The 22,329-nt window shown below is 34.9% G+C and overlaps 1 protein-coding gene across 2 annotated transcripts in view; it reads left to right on the forward strand.

The window, feature by feature from the left end:
* Positions 1 to 22,329, forward strand: part of CTNNA3 (catenin alpha 3) — a 1,495,188-nt gene that overhangs the window by 374,641 nt on the left and 1,098,218 nt on the right. For both annotated transcript variants that reach the window (XM_045841855.1, XM_045841856.1), the window contains exon 7: positions 17,206 to 17,409. In XM_045841855.1, the coding sequence (XP_045697811.1) occupies positions 17,206 to 17,409 (204 nt within the window). The remainder of the gene's footprint in view (positions 1 to 17,205; positions 17,410 to 22,329) is intronic.

Genomic DNA, 22,329 nt, shown 5'->3' on the forward strand with positions numbered 1-22,329 from the left:
ATGATATGAAGCAAGGGAGACAACAGTAAAGAGATTATTATTAGCTTCTCAGCATTGAAAAATATTTTTGGAGTTTCCTGAGGGGAAATTATTTGAACACAATTTACTATTTCCATAATTATTCCTTGAATATTAGTTAACATTCAAAATCCAGAAGGTTATCTGCTGCTAGCTTTATTTAAGTAGAGATGTCTGTGGTTCCCTCATATATTTGTAGATATGATTAGTAATCGGATTATCACAAAGCCTTCAGAGTGTTATATTTACCATGTAAAGTGATCCATTAGGGCCATTTCGTTTGTGTCATATGTAGCAAACTTTGTATCTAGCACAGTCAATCCGTTGGACAAACACTTTGTTAAAAATGTATTGGAGCTTATGTGAGAAATATCCTAGGAATAAGCTAAAATCAAGAAAAGTGATGTATTCTATAAGAGTATTAATCTATTTCTTACATTTAAAACATTTAGTAAATATAATTTTATGGATGTTTAGTCATGTGAATTTCAGCTTTAATTTAGAGGAATTTGTTTTGCTCTAATCAAAGTATGGAGGGAAGAACTTTAGAATTCTCTGTTTTTAGGACACAGTTTGATACAATTTGGTCAGCACCATGCTTTGCTCCTTGGGATGTTGATTATGCTCTGTAATGGAAACCGTTGTTCGGTGGCTATACTATTTCCTGAGCTTGGCACCTGCAGCTTTTTTTGGTGGCTGGTGTTCACTGCCAAGTTTAAGATTTAGGGTTGCCACAGATCTACCATTTACAAACTTTATTTTTCATTTTAGTATTTACAATAGATTTAGAAAAGTAACAGAATTATCAGGCAATTATGTTTTGAAACCTTATTAAACTTCCTGCTGTAAGTAGAATTTCAAAGCTTGTTCTCTAAGAATAGTTCAAAAAGAAAGAAAACAGTGTTTTAAAATCCGAAACAGAAACTTTTTGTTGAAGATACTATTGATTGTGAAGAAAATATTGCCAATGTACTAGTTTTTATAATGAGCATCTTTAGTGATTAAAAAGAATGCAAAAATTTCTCTTGTTTTCTCTTATGAATCTGGAGATGTCTTCGTGGGCACACAACCTGTGTCTAAAGCCCCATGGCTAAAAGGGCCTCATGTGTGGTTTCATTATCTGAAGGGGCTGTCTTGAAATTCTGAATAGGTTTTAAACAAGGGGCCCTGCACTTCCATTTTGCACTGAACCCCATCACATTATATAGCTGGTCCTGCCTAATTCTCTTGGCTACTTTCAGATTGCTTGCACTCTCCTTAGTTCCCATCACCTAATCTCAGCTCACTATTAACATATGAAATCCAAGATAGAATTGTAATTAAAGTGAAATTTGCTAAGTTAGGTTAATTAGTGACATCTAAGTAGTTTGGACTAAGTGCAAGTTGTACGTTCACAAAATTCTAGCTTTGTTAGCCACAAATGACCACTTGAAGTTAAATGAATAATACAGCAAGCAGGATTTAAAAGAGCAAAGACCAAAAACCCTAGAGCAAAGCGAAAAAATGAAAAGCAATGAATAGACATGAGGTGACTGCCAACACTCTCTGACTCTTGTCCAAGCCTTCTATAAGCCAATCAAATGGCATATGTCATGTCCTGCAGATGGAAAAGCAGCCTGAGCAAATGCATACAGCACAGATGCATGGATCTGTCTTGCAGCTGCAGGAGGTCATATTTGTTAAGCTGCCTGCCAGTAGCCATGAGTTTTGAAGGTTAGTGACTTTGTGGGAGGAAGCTTAATCTTATATGCTTCCCATGGAAACCATACTGTCTCTAATAGGCATAGTGGCTTCTTCAATGCCTAGAATGGGTCTGACCATATTTTTCTTCTTACATTTCTATCTTAATCATGTGAATATTGGGCTAGTATATGAGGTCAGTCTTACAGAGAAGGAGGAAGGCCAGAGGCACTGTGTGAATGATAATGATGGATGAGGCTGTGTAACAAATAGATAAAGCCATCAGGTGAGTGACTCCAGAGACTGAGAGAGCATCAGTTGAGGTCAATTGACCTCTTGATGAAAAATAGATGAGATACATCATAGTGAGACACATTATATTCAAGATGGTGAGAACAGATTTTTATCTGACATTTTCTGATGTGAAAGAATTTCTATGTATATTCTTAACTTAAATATAGGGCTTAAAATATTTGTAATTAGGTGTAATGTGTATGGTGTTTATGTCACAGTTTTCACTGAAAAGGTGACTGTAAACTGTACACATGACCCTCTTTTGGGCTTGGGCAGATTAATGAGGAAAGGGTGATGGACTGAGCATTATTATCTACCTGGTGCAAGACCTGTGGGCATCTTTGGGGTTGTGAAACAGTAGGAGTGGCTTGAGCTGTAAAGGCAGGAGGGTTTTGACAGGCTGCAGCCCCCTATTCAGTGGCCTTCATCATGAATGGATTTGGAGATGGGGTTACCTTACCTCTTACAAAAAGTTAACAATTTAGCAGACAGCCTTCTCAGAACCACCTACATGTTAAGAATCACATTCAGTGCTGATGCAGGTGCTGTATTACCCTCAGGTAATTACCCTCTTTTTGAAAGAATTTTGTGCTTTCTTGGGGGAGCATCAAGATGTCTTGCTTACTTTATTTTTTTATTTTTATTTTTTTTTGACTTGCAAGAAATTTTTTATAAAGATTTTATTTATTTATTTTTAGAGAGGGAAGGGAGGGAGAAAGAGAGAGAGAAAGAGAAACATTAATGTGCGGTTGCTGGGGGTTATGGCCTGCAACCCAGGCATGTGCCCTGACTGGGAATCGAACCTGCGACACTTTGGTTTGCAGCCCGCGCTCAATCCACTGAGCTACACCAGCCAGGCAAGAAATTTTATTTTATTATTTTTTTATTTAACTGTTCAAGTACAATTTTCCGTCTTTACTCCCATCCCAGCCAACACCCCCGGCCCTCCCCATTTCCCTCCCATTTCTACCCCCCCCTTAGTTTTTGTTCATGTGTCCTTTGTACTTGTTCCTGTAAACACTTCCCCTTTTCCCCTGAAACTCCCTACCCTCTCCTCTCTGATCACTGTCAGCCTGTTCTCTGTTTCAGTGTCTTTGGTTATATTTTGCTTTTTGTTTGTTTTGTGGTTTAGGTTCCTGTTAAAGGTGAGATCAAGATGCCTTGCTTACTTTAAAAGTGCCCTTAAATTGAGATGGTGGATACTTTATTCTTTTCATCAATAGAAAGTGTTTCCATTTCTTTTTTTGCCAATTAATTTTTTATTAAATTATTTTTTGTTATTCTATTACAGTCGTCTCAATTTTTCCCTCCTCCACCCATCCCAGTCCCTGCTCCCACAGTCAATTCCCACACCGTTGTCCATGTCGGTGCAGGACTAGACAAAGGACATGTACGAATGACCCATTCCCTTTTGATTCATGTAATTCCCGAGGGTATTTTGAAATTTCCACACACTTTTTTTCCATCAGCTCTTTAAATATGGAAATAGCTGCCATAACCACAATTAAGTTAAGTTGAAAACCCTATAAATGTAATAATTCCTTCTCTAGAATACAGAGAAATAATCCTATTCATTTTTACCTCAATTAGTTTTCATTGGCACCTGATACTTTTCTGCCATTAACTCTCCTATGTACCCCTGCAAGTCTCTCGAGATGAGGCACTCCTTCCAAACTCTGATTTTGGCTTCATATTCAATTACTTTCTTCGTTGTATGCAGAGAAAAGGGACAAAGAGTCCTTACCACAGTTTTGCTTTGCAGTCATAATGGAAAACTAGTATTTTATGGCATACTGATTAGAAAAGTCTGAAATGGAGTCCAGTGATGGAATTTTCCTTCATGGCACAATGTGCTAATTAAAGTATAGAGTTTATGTTCTTTAATTGCCTATCACACTACATAAGATCATTATCTAATTGAAAATAGTCTGGATATATAGATGTATTTTTTTAACATTACTTTTCTTTTAAATGTTGTTTGTACCCATTTACCAAAACCATGAGACTATGGTAGCTTGCAGAAAAGGATGTTAGACAACTGTAGCTTATAAAATTATTAAAAACAGTTACCTTTAAAAATCTTCTACAATGCTAAAAGCTAGATTTTGGGGGGCTGGATTGTCAAGTACTTTTGTAGTCATCCCCTTACTACCTAAAAGTTCTGCTGAATCATTAAGCACAGCATCACGTTGGTGTTAATTATTGCCAGTGTGCACGACACAAGAGGTTTCATGAAACTGCTGCTTCTCCTTTACTGTCTTTCTTCTCATTTTCTCTGCTTTTCTCTCTTCTCCTGTCCCCACCCTTCCATTCTCCTCAGTCCTCATCTTAACTACCTGCCCATCCATTCCCCTCCCCCTTTACCTTTTGTGCATTCCCTTCCACCCCTTCTCCTCTTGTCTTCACCCTCCTTGTATTTCACATGTTCTTTTACCTCAATAGAATGAAAAACCTGTATCAGGCTGATTAAGCATGAGGGAAAAAAGTATGGCCTTTAGGAAAAATTTCCAAAGGATCAAATAATAACAGAAGGAGTGATTTTTGTTTCACATTTTTCTGGCCAACTTTTGAGTATATTATTATGTAGATAGTAAAGCAAAAATCCTGAACAGTGGTAAGTACATAATCAATTGATTTTTTTTCTACAGGTATTCTTAATTTGGAAAGAACATTAAGCCAGTGACTGGCCTTTCTAATTACTCATCTACACTCTGTTATGAACAGTACTGGCGATATCCTTGAATACAAAAAGGAGAGGGATATGAAATGAATAATGAATTAAACTGTGGGATAGTGACTGTTGTCTTAGATGGTCCTTCCCATCTTTCCTTTCAGAATTCTCTTCTCAGGGTACCTGTTCCCTCTTCTCCCGCTAACACCTGTGTCCTAGCCACCCAAAACTGGCTTCTTACCTTTTCTCACAGGGATACACATGCTCTGGAGCTGCCTCCTTTTCTTAACTAACTTATTCCCAATTAGTCATCAGGAAAGAACCTGATACAGTGAGGCTTAATGACTGACCACAGCATAAAATTCTATGCTCCCCAGTAGTTTCTCCAAAGATAAGGACCAGTTTAGGGAAATAGTGCTTTTAATCTCAACCTTTCAACTGCTTTTGCTATGCATTAGGAACCCCTAGTGGTTTTGTTTGGGGGGTAATTCTTCTAAGCACCAAATGATGGTAGAGAGATACTGATTTATTCCCCCTAAACAGAGGGGTCATCACAGCCTTTAACGTAGTGAAATCCAGCTAAGAGGCTATCATAATAGAAGAATCTCATGTTGCAGAAAATAAAATGGAGAGGAATTTGTAAATCTGTGTTGTTTAATATAGTAGCCACTTGTCACAGTTAGCTATTTGAATTTAAGTTTAAATAAATTTCAATTAAGTAAAATTACCATGTGATCTCACTTATGAGGAATCTAATGAACAAAATAGACGAACAAGCAGAAAAGAAGCAGAGATATAGAGACATGGAACAGACTGACCTCTCTAAGAGAGGAGGAGGGGAGATGGGCTTGGTGGAAAGAAGGGGTAGGGATTTGTCAAAGAACAGGAATGAATGACCCATGGGCGAGGACAACTGAGACTGTGGGGGTGGGAGTGGGCTGGGTGGAGGAGGGCAAAGGGGGAGAACTGGGACAACTGTAATAGAATGACTATTTAAAACAATAAAATGAAAAATTCAGTTCTTCAGTTGTGTTAGCCACAGTTTAAGTATTTAACAGTTACCTGTAGCTAGTGGCTACTGTATTGGTCATTGTAGATACAGAAAATTTTTGCCATCACAGAAAGTTCTTTTGGATATCATTCTAGAGGATCAGCCAATACAGTTTCATCCCAATTTCTACCAAGACTATGGTTTTTATAAAGAATCTAAAATGATTATTTTGTGGCACTTACAGGTGAATGCATTCTAAATATAAGTTTTCAAACACAATAACTGGAGCAAATTTTTTTTCTTTAGTCCCAGTTGACTAGAAAAATTACTTAGAAACATTTGGGTTAATTTATTTTTAATTTTGTATTCAATTCTAGGAAAAGAACAGATTCTTAACTCTTTTCATGCCAAGAATATCTTTGCTGGGTGTAACTTCAAAATATTCAGAATATCATCTCTACAGCCTTGGACTAGCAGTGCTTTAGGAAACATGAGGAAAGAGTTAGGGGCCCCATCAAATGCATCTGAGGAATGCTGTTAGTAAGAAACGGTTGCCATCTAGCAGTCATGGCTTGTCATCATTTTTCAGGGGATCCGAGGGAAGTCTCAGCTTCGAGACCTTCACAGTTATTAGGTGTGGCTGTAGTGCACTCGCTGCTCTTTTCTGTGCTCTGCTTCGTGCAATCCCTGTGAATCCAAAGCGTGCACTTAACCTACTATTTCTACCAAAAGACATAATTATAAACAGAAGTGAAGGTAGAATCAAATAAAAACAGCACACATGGGATTACTTATTTCTCCTGTTCCATTTGTATCTCTTCTCTTCTATCTGTGCCAATGAGTTGTTTTCTGGGAGAACTGGTTACTGGCATAAGCAGTGCCGTAAACCTTGGAAGTGACAGGAACTATTCAAACATTTGTTTACATTTTGCAGTTTTATATTCAGTGAGGTTTGCAATCAGCAGAACTCATGGACATAGAAAGTAGGACACCCATGGCATTACTGAGAGAATTAAGAGTATTGGAGTGTTTGCTATATTTTTAGTGATGTAATTGTGCATAAAAATCATCTGTATTTTCTCTAAGTTCATTGTAGAAAGAGTAAATCATCCTTGCTTATATATTTTTGGGATATTTTATACATAGTTTAAAAACATACCATAAACAGAGATTAAACAAACATGTAAACATATTTTCAAATAGGTAATAAAGATTTCACTTGTTCCTTCATTAGAATATATTGCTTCAGTTAGCAATATTCTGGTAAGAAGAAGTATTAACATTCATTCAACATTACATTTAATATTACAACAAAATCAATATGTTCTTGGAAGTGTTTATGTTACAATTATTTTTTTGTTTTTGGTTTTGTTTTATTTTATTTTTTGATCAAATTTATTGGGGCAACATTGATTAAAAACATCATTTAGGTTTCAAGTGTATACTTCTATGATACTAGATCGGTACATTGCACTGTGTGCCCCGCACCTGAAGTCAAACCATCTTCCATCACCATATATTAGGATCCCTCTACCCCCCACTTCCTCCAACCTCTTCCTTCCAGAAACCACCACCTTGCTGTCTGTGTCCATGAGTTTCAGTTTCACATCTCACATATGAGTGAAATCACGTTTTTTATCTTTTTCTGACTGATTTCATTTCGTATAATATTCTCAAAGTCCATCCATGTTATCACAAATGGCAGTATTTCATCTTTTTTTATGACCAAGTAACATTTTTTTATGACCAAGTAGCATTCCAACATCTTTATTCAATCCTCTCTTAAAGGACACTTTGGTTGTCTCCTTGTCTTGGCCATCGTGAATAATGCTGCAGTGAACATAGTGGTGCACATATCGTTGTGAATACATATTTTCAGGTTTTCTGGGATAGATACACAGAAGAGGGATTGTTGGATCATATGGTAACTGTATTCTTAATATTTTTAGAAACCTCCATACTGTTTTCCATAGTGGCTGTACCAGTCTACATTTCCACCAGCAGTGAATGAGGGTTCCGTTTTCTTTGCAACCTCTCCAGTACTTTTTATAACTTGCCTTGTGGATAATAACGATTCTAACAGGTCTGCAGTTCTATCTCATGGTAGTTTTGATTTGCATCTCCCTAATATCTACTGAAGCTTTGAAAATAGAAGAATTCTTGAAAGTTTATTTTATTTTTGGTTTAACCAGGTACAAAAGGAAGCAAACAATTCATGATATGGTACTATGCAAGAATCAAATTGTTGAATTCTGCCAAAAATATGCCTAGAATGAGAGGTTACTCCCTCAGGGGAAATTTTTTATTGGTGTTCTAATAAAACCACTATCACTGTACTCATTGGGATATTTACATGGTCTAAACCTATTATTTAGAATTTTTTAAAGGAATCTGTATATTGAATTTATAAGCATATTAGTGTGTTTCTAAAATATTTTCTGTTTTTCTGTTCATATACAACAGAATGCAAATTGTGTACATTTTGACAATGTAACAATATGTAATTAACTTTGTGTGTAAATTACACTAATTTAACAAAGTAGTATAAATAATATGTTGATCATCTGACTTAATTTGTAGTTTATTGCTCATATTTTTCCTTCTTTTAAATTTTTATACTTACAGCTTATATTCTTTAGATTAGTCAAGTGGAAATGCATTAAAATAAGGGATATACTAGAAAAAGGAGAGCCTGTGAGTTCTCTCAGTAGCATTTGCTGTTGTAATCATAAGGAAAATTTTGTTCCATTTTTATCACTCACTCTGAAGATTGATAATATGGTTGCTTGAGAAACTCATTTATGCTATGGTGGTTATTATTTTAGCTACTTCCAACTTGAGACATAGCATGTGTTTTTGTGAAGAATGTTGGTACTTGATTATAATCACAGCTACATCTCTTTTGATAGGCAATTTCACTTTGGAGAATAGGTGTAAGATTTTTTTGTGTTTTGAATGTAAATAGGATCAATCTCATCATAGTATAAAGTGTGTGAATGATGAGTAGGATTTATTATATCATGTTTATGAAATACAGAGAACTTTTTCCAGCTATATTGATTTTATGCTTCAGCTTGTTTAAGATTTTTTATAACTTTCTACATGTTCTGGTCATCTGTGGCCAAGGCCTTGCTCAGGATTTGAAGTTTGGATGATTAATAAATATTTGTGGGTTGAATACCTGATTATATACTCCCATATATAGAGTGTTGTATATAGAGTACTCTGTTTCAGGAAGTGAAGCTTCCTTCATAGTATACTGTGGCCCTATTTATGAGGAATAGATTGTAGTGTATATAAAAGTAAAAATAATATCAGCAGGAAACTATGAGGTAGGGCTGACCCTAGCAGATATTAAGATGTGCTATAAAGCTACATTAAATAAATTTTATATGATAGGTGTAGGTTTTATTTTTGCCACTCTATAATGGCTAAAGTAAAGGTTTGCAAAACTTAAACCACTTTCTTAATGTGAGTGGAGGACCAAGATTCATACTGAGGTTTTCTGATGCTACAAAAGAGAGCCCTGGCACTTGGCAGTCATAAGTCTTTATTATTTCAAATGACATGTTAATAAACTTTTATAATGATGAAATCTAACGTAGCCAATTTAAACTCTTTCAAAATAATATGAAAGCTTGATACTATATTTTATTCTGGTAAATAAAGGAAGCATTATTTTTTTCTATTTTGATCCAAAATAATTAGTTGATGAATATCTAGCATCAAAAGGAATAATACATGTTTGATTCATAATTATCATTTTTTAAAGTTTGAGTTTAAATTTTTAATTGGTTTATAATTTTATAAATGTTACACAACTATTTGACTATAATCAAATAACTAAATCTTTGACTAATACCCTATTATGGATTCTTTTCAGAGATAACAATTGCTATGGCATTGGTCTTTTTCCTTAGACTTTTTCCTAGGATCTTACCATATTTTTCCGACTGTAAGACGCACCTTTCCCTCCCCAAATTTGGGAGGAATAATGGTTGTTAATGCTGCTGTTGAGTTCTGTTTACATTTACATTGGTGAAATATTATGTTATTTGTGTTCTTAAATATTTTACCACATTTTTTGCTTCAATTTTTTTTTTTCCTATTTTCCTCCTCTAAAACCTAGGTGGATCTGATGGTCTGAAAAATATGGTATATACTTATATATATTCAAGGAAAGTCGAAAGTGTTGTTGTGTGCTTATTTTTTCAATATATTTAATACCACTATATATTATTCTGCAACTTTTGTTTTTTACTCTATAATATATTATGACATTCTTTCCAATTTATTTTATATGAATTCACATCATCTTAATCACTTTAAAAACATATTGAGCCATGATCTCAATCTTCTAAAAAGTTAGCATTTATTTTTATGTTTCTCAAGGTAACAGAGACTTCTTCCACCTAACCTCATGTTGACTAAAATAACCTTCACATTGTGTGTTCTTTCCTGAAAGATAGGTTTTAGATGCAATGAAAATGGAAAATGATCAGCAATGTTGATTTAAACTACAACTTCCCCAATAAAAGATTTAAAGTATTTTAAGTCATCCCCTGTCTCATTATTTAGTTTGGTTATCACACTCTTAGTCCATAGGTCATATGCATTCTTTAAATTTAAAATACTTGAGTGTGCCAATGATTTTACAATTTAAATGTGATCATTGCTTTTTAGGGCCTGATTTCCCTATGTTTGTATTCCATAGATAAATGCAATTTATGTTCTCATTCTGCCTGCACAGACCTCTTCCCTGCCTTTCAGGACATGTTCTGTGTCCTACTGAAGTTTGGATCAGGTGATTTAACTATTTTAGCGGTAAAGTCCATCTCTTCCCTTTGCCTTGTTTTCAGGTTACACAATGTTCTGCCTGTTGCTTTAAGTTGCACATAATTATAGTCCTGATGCCTATTCAAGTAGACCCAATAAGTTCTGGATAAGATTACCTCCAAATTTTCAATTCCACATTTTGTGGAAATTTAAAGCCCATCTTGGGAATCCTATGACTTCCCTAGAGCTCACCTCTGCTTTATCTGTATTCTGATTCTTCACCCAATTGTCCAGTTATGCCTGGGCAACCTCCACTCTACTTTCAATACTTTATTTATATCACACATCCACATTGCAGATATATATTTATGTAATTATTTGGTTAATGTCTGCCAGTTCCTCTAGGCTGTGAGCCCAGGTAGGAGGAGCATAGGGGATGCCCTCCACTCCACCCCCAGTTCCTGGCATATAGTAGACTCTGAAGAGGGACTCAAAATTTAAGGAATGAATCATGGAAGAGGACTTGGGGCTTGAGATTAGAGTACAAAAAGAGAAGTTAGCCTTGAAAAGAAAGAGGTGGGTGTGGGAAGGAGAGGGAGAGGTAGAGATCATCTTCGAAGACAAATGGGAAGAAAAAATGGATGGAAAAGCATGTTGAGGTAAAAGCGGAGAGGTTTTCCAGGTGGTCTCATCTCAGTTTCCCCAGCGTAGTAGAAAGTGCTACGGGGTTAGTACTTTCACCAAGATTGGGGTTATATACAATTGGATTAGTATCCTAAATCTTCTCCTTTAAGAGTATTACCAGACAAGTTATATAACTCTGCTCACCTGCAGTTTTCACATTTATAAATTAATGATATGGTTCATAATGATTTAATGAGACAATGAAAGCAGTATTGCATAATAGTTATAACATGGAACTGACAATAGGCTTATTTGGACAGAATCTTGCTTCTTCTACTTACTAGCTGAGTGATCTTATGGAAGTTACTTAAAGTCCCCAATTCTGAGAAATAGTATGAAGAAAAATGAGGAATTGAATTCATTAATGAAAGAAATTACAAGTTATGCCAAAAGAGATGAGAGTACGGAAGATGATAACAACATAGATAACCTTGTTTATGGCTAATGAGCCAGGATTCAAATGCAGGCTAATTGCTGTCAGGAGTTACACCTGGTTTCTTAATCCTTAAACTATACTATTCCCTAAAATATAGCAATCTAATAGAAGACAATGAAGTTAGAATTCTTACTTTTATGAAAAGTAATTTTCTGCCAGTAATCAAAATGAGAGGTAAGTGTATATTGGGCAGAACCTAGGAAGAAGGGGAAATACATTCTGTGTTCAATAGAATAGGGTCCTGAAAATATAACATCCTGTTGTTTGCCTTTCATGGAATTAAGGCCATGGAAACACACTGAAAAATGTTTCAACACATTCCTGTACTAGTTCAGAAGAATGCTTGTTTTTTTAAAGATGAGCTTTATTTGTTTTATAAAACAGTTATTGAGATAGGACTAATATGAAAAGCTGGACATATTTAATGGTACAACTAAATGATTTGGGGATAAGTATACCCTTTGAAACCATTGCCACTGTCAATGCTATAAACATATCCATTGCCTCCCAAATTTTTCCCCATACCCATCATTTTCATTATTATTATTATTATTTATTATTATTATTATTATTATTATGAGTGTAGTAAGAACACTTAACATAAGAAGGACCTATCCTTTTAGCAAAATGTAAGTATGCAATACAGTACTGTTAGCTAGAGGTGCTATGCTGTACAGATCTCCAGAACTTTTCTTCCCTTTGACCTTCACCTTCCTATTTCCTCTCCTACTTTCCCCTGAAAACTACTATTCTACTCTTCTGCTTATGAATTTGACTATTTTACATTCCACATATAATTGAGATGATACAATATTTGTTTCTATGATATGCCAGAAATTACAAGATTATTTTTAAGACCAAATAATATTTCATTGTGTGCATACACCACATTTTATTTATTAATCATTTGTCTGTGGGTATTTATTCCCCCCCCCCATCTTAACTGTTGTGGATAATGCTGCAGTGAACATGGGAGTGTGGGTATCTGTTTGAGGTCCTGATTTAAATTCCTGTGGATACATATACCAAAGTGGAGTTGCTGGATAATATGGTAGTTCTACTTTTAGTTTTTTGAGAAAACTTCATACTGTTTTCCATATGGTACCAAGCTGTATTCCCATCAACAGTGTACAAGGATTCCCTTTCCTAACCAATATTATATATATTTATGTTCTAAGAATGGCCAGTTGATCAATTGTATATCATCTTTAGAGAAATACCTATTCAGTTCTTTGCTTGTTTATAATTTTTTTTGCTCTTGAGTTGTATGAGTTTCTTATATGATCTGGATATCAATCTCTTATTAAATATAGTTTGCAAATGTTTTATTCCAATCTGTAGGTTGCCTTTTCATTTTGTTGTTTCTGTTTCTGTGCAGAAGCTTTTTAGTTTGATGTAGACCCATTTGTCTACTTTTGTTTTTGTTATCTGTGCTTTTGGTATCATATGCAAAAAATAGTTGCAAAGGCCAATATAAAAGAGCTCTTGCCCTATGTTTCCTTCTAGGAGGTTTACAGTTTGAGGTCTTAAAATTAAGTCATTAAACTATTTTGAGGTTTTTTATTTTTGTGTGGTATAAGATAGGAATCTAATTTCATTCTTTTGCATGCAATTGTCCAGTTTTCTTAGCATCATTTATCAAAGAGACTGTACTTCTCCCATTGTGCACTTTTAGCATACTTGTTGAAAATAGGCCACTGGATGTAAATGAGTTTATTTTGGGGTTCTCTATTCTGTTCTGTTGAGCTATGTGAGTGCTTTAATGCCAATACCAAACTGTTTTGATTATGATAGCTTTGTAATACAGTTTAAAATCAGGCAGTGTGATGCCTCCAGTTTTGTCTTTCTCACTCAAGACTGTTTTGACTACTGTTGGTCTTTTGTGGTTCCATATTAATTGTATGATGGTGTTTTTCTATTTCGGTGTAAAATGCCATTGGAATTTTGATAGGGATTGCATTAAACCAGTAAATTACTTTGGGTTGTATGGACATTTTAACAATATGAATTCTTCAAATCCATAAACATGGGATATTCTTCCATTCATTTGTTTGTTTATTATTCTTCAATTTCTTTTATCAATGTTTTATAGTTTTCACTACACAAATCTATCAGTTAATTGATTAAATTATTCCTAATTATTTTATTCTTTTGGGTGTGTTATTGCAATAGATTGTTTTCTTAATTTCTTTTTTAATAGTTTATTGCTAGTGTATAGAAATGCAACTGATTTTTATATGTTGGTTTTTATCCTAAAACTATTGAAATTGTTATTAGTCTAACAGTTTTGATGATGTGTGCAGAGTTTTCTGTATATAGGAGCATGTCATCTGCCAACAGAGACAATTTTACTTGTTTCCAATTTAGGTGCCTTTTATTTCTTTTTATTGTCCAATTGTTCATGCTAGCACTTTCAGTACTATGCTGAATAAAAGTGTCAGGAGTGGGCATCCTTGTGTCATTTCTAATCTTGGAGAAAAAGCTTTCAGCTTTTCATCATTGAGTATGATGTTCATAGTGGCTTGTTATACATGGCCTTTATTGTGATGATGTACATTCCAACTATACCTAATTTGCTGAGATTAGGTATAGTCACCAAAGATGTTAAGTTTTATAGGATTGGAAGCACGGTAGGTTTGTTTACACCAGCATCAACACAAACACATGTGTAATTTATTTTGATACAATGTTACTATGGCTACAGTGTCATGAGGTAATAGGAATTTTCCATCTCTATTATTCCTCCTGTTTCCCCTAAGCGGTAAGTCTTAGACCTTCTCTTGATGCCACAAACTCAAGCTGGGTGTTGAGGCCCTCCTATTTATTTTCCCTAGGGCAATGCCCTGAAGTGTTTAATATTGAATACTCTCTGCCAGTCTAACAGTGTGCTGTTTGTGGGAGCTGGAATGCATCATCTACAAGGGAACAGGGGATCTTTGCTACAGGAAGGTGTGGTGCATGGAGTGCTGGGGGTGCACATCACCTAGTTGTGCGGTCTGTAGTTAAGGGTTCTACTGGGTTTGTGCATGAGACACTTGTTGGAGTCTGAATACAGTTAGTAGGATCTGCTGCTGGTTGAGATTCATGCACTGGTTGGTGTGAGCTTCCATTTCTTTTCTTTGCTCTTAGCTATCCATCAGTTATTCAGCTGTTCCAATCACGTCAATGTTCTGGGTGACAAGAGATGGAAATGGGCCACTTGGGCACCATCATACCAGGCTGATGAAGCTGACTTTGCTCTCACTTTCTCCCATGGGAGAAATTACTGGCCACCACAGTCTCTGAGCTGTACTGCCTTGGGAGGGTGGTGACATGGGTGACTGTTCTTATATTAGTCAGTGCCTCTATTCTTTTATTTTTTTGCTCCACTGGGGTGTTGGAATCTCTCAGCTATAATCTCAGGCTTCCATAAAGGTATTCTCATTCATGGATCATTGTAAAAATCACTGTTTCTGTGGGGATATGAGGTATGGATATTCTTATTCCATCAGTTTACTAAAGTCCAGAAGAGAAAGTTCTTTTATTTCACTAGGTCTCAAATATCCAGTGGTATTTCATAGAATATTCAAGTTGTTCTTTAAAAATTTACCTTTTTATTGATTTGATGACAAAGTTAGTGAAAACTGTTATGACTTGATGACAAGCTTAGTGAAAACTGTTACAGAGTGTGAATGCGAGGACAGTAGTTTAAGAGGAATCAAGAGGCCTGTATATGGGTATCAGATGTCAGAGCATGCCATGGTTTGAGAGTGGTGAGCCTGAAAAATCTGAGAAGTCTTAAATGTCAGACAAGTAAAATCCAAAGGTTAGGATCATTTGAGGAATGGGCCTATAGAACAGGACATGGAATGACTTAATCCTATAATAGAGGCTGTTTTCTGACGTCAAATCACATCCCCAAATCACTAGTTTTTTCTTGCAGTTCTTACAGGTAAACAGATGTGAAATTTAGTTTTTTTTTGTATCATCACAGTGCTGGAGACATATTAAATGTTCCCATCACATCTTCTGATAGTGCTAGAGCAATCGAAGGGCAGTGTTGTTGCCCACAGTGTCTCTTAATGATGATGTCACATTGGAAGGATGTTTTCAAAAAGGTTTTAATTATTGTTATGAAACATTGGAATGGGGTGTTTGGAGCAAGTGAAATAAGGAGGTAAATTTAAATGTAAATGAATCCTTGACTGATGGCCAAGCCCATGGTTGGGATTATTGTCTCATCAAAAAGATGATCATTGACCAACAAAAATATTAAATTTGGCATTTGTAAAATTAATTTAATTTTTCTATATAAAATAGAGTTTATATTTTGTATTATATGTGAACATTACTCAGTACTTATTTTTTTCTAATTGTTTTAAAAGTATTTCTGTTTCTGTAATAATTTTCTCTTATTAGCTTATTCCCAGAGTTATAACTTTTGAAATTTTATCCTGGGTTCTTTTGATCCCCAAATATTTATCATAATATAACATAATGCAATGATCAGTTTAAGACACACAAAATATACATTGGACTTTCTCTCTGTATGTGTATACATAAAATTAAATGATGAGATCACACACTCTGAAGATCAATGATTTGATCACACACAGATCAATGATCAGTGTGTGTGTGTTTGTGTGTATGTATAGATTTACACATGTATACACATTTGAAGGTTATTCAGTGATTTCATTTTATGTTAATGCTTATTCACAGAGTTTTTATTTGATACTAATTCCCTAATTGCCATATTATGCCTTTTAAACCTTGGACAAGCTTCATCTCTTGAGGTATTTTACAAAGAACCATTAGACCTTCATACCTTTCATCTTTTCTTCAGAGAGTATAGATTATCTTGCTTTTATTGCTTGGAGACCTATATCTAATGGAAACCTTAAAAATACCATGTCAGTTTTCGATAGTGGGAAATAGTTAGAAGTTATAATAGATCAACAGAAAGATGAAGTTTTACATTTTCAGTGACTAATTACATTTCAAAATTCTTTTAGATATGTTAAAGTTAATTAGAGTGTATGATTTACAGTAAGGCATAATGAAATGAATATTGAATTAGATATTATTAGACCTGAATACTTGTCTGAACATTGCCATTATTTGTTCAGTGACCTTGGGTAAAACAGTCTCAGCCTCACTCATCATTAATTCAAGTGCATGATTAACAATATCTTTACTGCCCATGTCTTTATAGTGTTGTCAGGATTTGATTACATATGTGAAAATATTATGTCAACAATGAAGTTCTGTGTAAGAGGGAGTATCATAAATAATAATGTGCCATGCACTATATTAAGCATTCATATTGTTCTTGCAACAGTTTTATGAGGCAAGCAACATTAACATTCCAACTTTACAAATCAAGAAGGTGAGGCTCTGAGTACAGAAGACACCTGGGTTAGCTCACACTATTGGTGAGAGGGAAAGGCAAGATTTGAAAACAGGTCTGTCTGAATCTAGAACTGATGCTCATAATTGTACAATTTTTGTCACTCACCTGAATAATGATGGCTACATAGAATTATGCATGGACTAGGCGAGGCAGTTAAAATGTAATTTTCTTATCACATCTACATTCTAAACATGAAAAGAAAATAATATTTTTTTAAATGGGTGCTTTGAAGTTCTAACCATCCAAATGTGTTTTTCCTTTAGAATTTAATTGTCCTGGATCCACTCACAGTGACTGAGGAGGAAATAAGACCATCACTAGAGCAACGTCTTGAAGCCATTATCAGTGGGGCTGCTCTGTTGGCTGACTCTTCCTGCACGAGGGATTTCCATCGGGAGCGGATTATCGCAGAATGCAATGCCATTCGCCAGGCTCTCCAGGACCTGCTTTCAGAGTACATGAACAACGTGAGTAACTGGTTTACTCCCTTCTATACACTGGGTATGTGCTGAGTTTCCTTCTACATACAAAATGTGAGAAAAATTTTAAATGAGTACATGATTTTACATGGATTGTCTTTTTGAGTGGTTAGGTTGCTCACAGAGTACAGCACTGAGGTAGAAATTTCTAGGGATGGAATTCAACCAGAAGGTTATTTACATAGGATTGCTTCAATTGAGACAGTGTCTAAATACTGGTTGAAGGGAGTCGGGATGGGAGAAAGGAAACTGGACTTGCACATCAATTTAAAAAATAACAAGATTAAGAAAAGGGCAAGTTTCTCAGGCTGAAGTTGGTGAATATCAACATTAGAATTTAGATAGTATTAGATAAGGTCAATACTGCAGGGATCAGGGACATTTTTGGTGGTGTAAAGAGCTAATGTAGTTCAGATGGCTCTTAACCTTTTTAAAATATGACATAATGCTATAGATTCTTGGCAGTTTTAGCTATCTGTTAGGAATATTAGCAATGCTGTTAAATTTAGACAAATACTCATATATGATATATTCATTTCACATATATATTAATATCCATCTGTGGAGTATTTATTCCTACTCTTACACCCAAATCTTAGTGCCATTTTCAAAATGAAGGAAGTCTTGAAGACATTGTCAACTATATACTGATCATGAAGACTTTTTCAAATAATAGAGCTCAACAAAATTAAAGGTTTATAATAAGCATATTTTGTTGATCTGCCTTATTATAAATGGAATAATTCAAGTCTTATGAAGGTATGTTTTGAAACATTAGTTTCAAAGCATATACTTTTAGGTGAGAAACTGAAGAATTAGGATTGTTCCATATAAGTAATTTATGTGAATAATTGATATGTGTTAAAATTAGTGAGTTTTAAGGACTTTTCAGTACATTTGATGTATCTCCATATTCTTAATATTTGATGACTTTGGCTCATGGCCAACAATGTCTTGCATGTCAAGGCATCAAAGTTGTAAAGTAGATTTTGTTAATAATAACCTATTAGTAATACTATGTCCTGCTTCTAAAGCTAGAATAACCCCATTTTTATGATATATTCTTAGTTAAAATTTGCAATAGTGTAAACAGTACAAATAAAGTTTAAAAAAGACATTTTAAGGGAATGTATCTGCTAAAAGAAACTCAGAAGATAATATTGTATTGGAATTCCTTCTCTCCTGATCTGTGAACTATTAAATTATTATATTCACCTTTATAGGTAAAAATAGTAAAGTTACATGTAAGTTTATCTTATCTATAAATTCTAAAATTATAGATAAATTTACTTTACTAAATATAGATACAGTTATTTTATTCTTTTAGATACAAGCACAGACAGATGCAGGCTCACACACGTACACAGGCAAGGATGGCTACAGAATTGTGGGGCCCAGTGCAGAATGGAGATGCAAAGCCTGCTGCTCTAGAGCAGGGGGAAACAGCTTTCTCCTTTATTCAGTCTCGATTGACATGAGGAAGGTTATTTTTATTTGCTATTTAAAGTTAAGTTCTCTAGAGCATAAAGATTCTTGTGGGAGCATTCAGATCCTCACAGTTGTCCATGTCTCTGACCCATGACCCCAACCCACACTGCCTTGTGCCAAGGATCCTCCCAGGAGTGAAGGGTGGCAGCAATCTCTTGATGTGGGAACAGGTGGCTGAGGACTTATCCTGGGAAACCACTGGGAAGCAGGGCTGCATGTGAGTCTAGGTTATATGCCTCATGCCCCACAGGACTTCACTTCTGTACACATATTGAAAGGCAAAGTTCTTCAGAATATCAAGACTGTGGTAGCAGAACATTTAAAGCTAAGGGTGGGCCTTTTAGAGCATAGGATTCTGTGCGCAGTCACAGACTCCTGGGGCTGGTCCTGTATGTAATAAACATATATCACATGAAAATAGTGGTGGTTTTATGGCCTTCTTCCACTTTGGCTTAAATACTATTTGTGTTAAAAATTATTCATACCAAGGGTGAAGTTATGGGAGCCTTCTGCCTTGGTTGTAATCATTAAGAAGGTGCAGTTTCTAAAAATTTATAAATGATAATAAAACCAACTGAAAGTTGGTCTGCTTTGTATTATCACCATGCACCACCAATTGTAAATGTCACTGATAAAATGTTTTTAACAAAATTCTTTTGTTTAAGTTCTAAGCAATTGCTGTGGTTAATATTGTTTTAATAATATGTGCATATGATTCAAATTAGCACATTTATGATTATCCTTTCATAAACTTTATAGTCTTAGTATGCTGAAATAGCAGACTCAAAATAAAATGACAGTGTAATTGTAAAGACAAAGAACTAGAAATAGTTACTTCAGTTCTGTTATGTTACATGATCACTTAGAGTTTTTTGAGTTTAAAGATTATAATAATGAAACTGAATTGTAAGAGGTAATATTTTTAAGTATAAATTTCATATATGAAATATTTTATTAAATTAATAACTTTGAAATTTATTCTTCTTTTGAAAATTGTCTATCACATTAAAGTTAAAGAACAAATCAGGAAAATAAAGATTATGACTGATTGTTACTGAAATGTTTTTTGTTGTATAGGAGAGGGAGATGTTTGAAAAGTATCTACTCTAGGTATCAAATATGCTAAGTAAGACACTGACTTTATATTTGTACTTTTCTATGTCTTATTGGTCTTTCACTTAATGAGGATTTAATCTGATGTTCTGTTTGAAGGACCATTTGTCAACTACATGAAACTTATTTATGTTACTAATATCCTTGTTAGATATTTTCATTTTAAAACAAGGTAAGTTCTGCATTAGAAGAGTGACGTGGTAAGAGACCTTTTTATTTATAACATCTAAATAATTGAGACAAAAGGTAAGTGGCTTTTTTAAAGCTTGTCAGATAATTATCTTAATTTTAACTTTTTAAGACAAACTTAATTGTAGGAATCCAAATATTTCTTGGTCATTAAATTGATTGATTGCATTACTATTTATAATTAATGGGGGTTGTTTTCTTCTTTCTTCCTCCTTCTTCAATGTTTTCTTTTCTGCTCCTTCTGGCAAAGGCATGCAAACACCCTCTGCAATCCCACTCTTTCATACCATTTCCCCCTATAGCTCATCCCAGGTAGAATTTCTCTGTTACTTCCTCCTCCACTACACAGGTGTGTTAGGAGAGTGGAGATGGTGTTTCTGGTTCTTAGCACAGAGAATTTCAGGTTGCAGATGCTCAGTAATTGTTATTTGGATACAGGTAAATTGAATTTTAGTGCCTGCTTCTTCTCAGCTTTTTAAATTAAAATGACAATGTGCCCTAAGCAATTAATTTGAAGCTATTTATTATATTTATATGATAACTATGGAGAAAAGATGGAGGGAGGGTTAATGGTGAGAACAGGAATGGGGGAAGGAAGGATACAGAGGTAGGAGGCTTGTTCTGTGGGTGATGTAATGACATATATGTATTCCTTTCTTCTAGAACATAAGGTTAAATACTTGCTGAGGGAAGCATTTTTTATTTTTTAGGAAATAAAAGACATTGTATGTGGGTGATATAGGTGATCTGCTGTTGCATTGGAGCAGAAGTCAGGGTGGGAGGACCGAATTTCGTGACAGTGGTACATGTCATCAGAAGCCCATCTGTTTACATATCATGGAAACCTTTTATTGATGAGTGCAACCTATTAATAATCAAAAGTGTGAGTTTACAGTGTTATGAAAAAGCACCCCAGAAATAGAGTAACAGCTTACTTTCCTATACAAATGCATAATTTTAGGCCTACTACTAAAGTCTGACTGAGCTGATGAATGTTGGAATTAAAAGCAAGAACCAATACGGAAAATTGTGGGGTAAATTATCAGAGCATATTTCCAGGTTTATTTGCTCTAGGTTTATATCACAAATAATGCTTTTCTATAGCTGTTTCATCATCTTTTATGAAAAAAGGGAATGTACTTTCCTGGAACTACCTGAATTCAAACTTTTCTCAGTTTGCTCAAAGGCTTTAGGACAGCTCCCATACATGAGTCCTCAACTTCCTAACTGAAGGAATATTGTGTCTCTTTCGTTGGACTTGGTTTGCCTTCCTAATTAATTAGTAGCTTTTGTAACTGAGCTATATTGGTAGAGTAAATACGCGATGATAATTCAGATACAATAAACATAATCATGAAAACTTTAAGCAAGAGTAATACTCATCAAATCTGCAGATCTCCTATGTGACTGTGGCTTCAAGGCTTCAAATTTTGTAACCTACTGAGTCCGGAGAAGTGAGAAATAAATGCAGTTTATGTTTTTCTCAGACTCAGTTCACATGACCAGTTTGAGTCTAAATAACTTTATTTCCTTAAATAGATCAGTAAGTCTCCATCATTTCTTTTCACTGAAGCTGTATGATCAGTAAGTTTATTGTCGTGTCACATTGGTTAGAAATTAGTAGGAGATGAGATCAGATGAGTCTGTAACAGAGCAAACAGACAACTAAACACTATTCATGATTGTATATGTTTGCCTTAATATTTTATTTTTCTTTTAAGTTTGTGTTTATATATATACATATATATGTAATATATGGTAATTAAATTTCCTATTGCTACTGTAAAAACCTCAGTGGCTTAAATAATGCAAATAAATATTTTACAGCTTTGTTGGTCAAAAGTCTGATACAAGTCTTGAGGGGTTAAAAATTGAAAGTGTCAGTGGGACTGCATTCTTTCCTGGAGGCTACAGGGAAGAATGCATTTCTTTGCCTTTTCCAGCCAGCTTCCAGAGACCACCTGCATTCCTTGTTTATGGCCTTCCTCCTTCATTCAAAGCCAGCTGCATTACATTTCTCTGACCCTGCTTCTGTCCTCACATCTCTTTCTTTGAGTGCAGCCAGGAAATGTTTCTACTTTGTAGGACTCGTATAGTTATATAGGGCCCTTGCAGATT

The sequence above is a fragment of the Phyllostomus hastatus genome, unplaced genomic scaffold (genome assembly GCF_019186645.2).
Source record: "Phyllostomus hastatus isolate PE091 unplaced genomic scaffold, TTU_PhHast_1.1 phas_contig_38, whole genome shotgun sequence".
Lineage (NCBI taxonomy): Eukaryota > Metazoa > Chordata > Mammalia > Chiroptera > Phyllostomidae > Phyllostomus > Phyllostomus hastatus.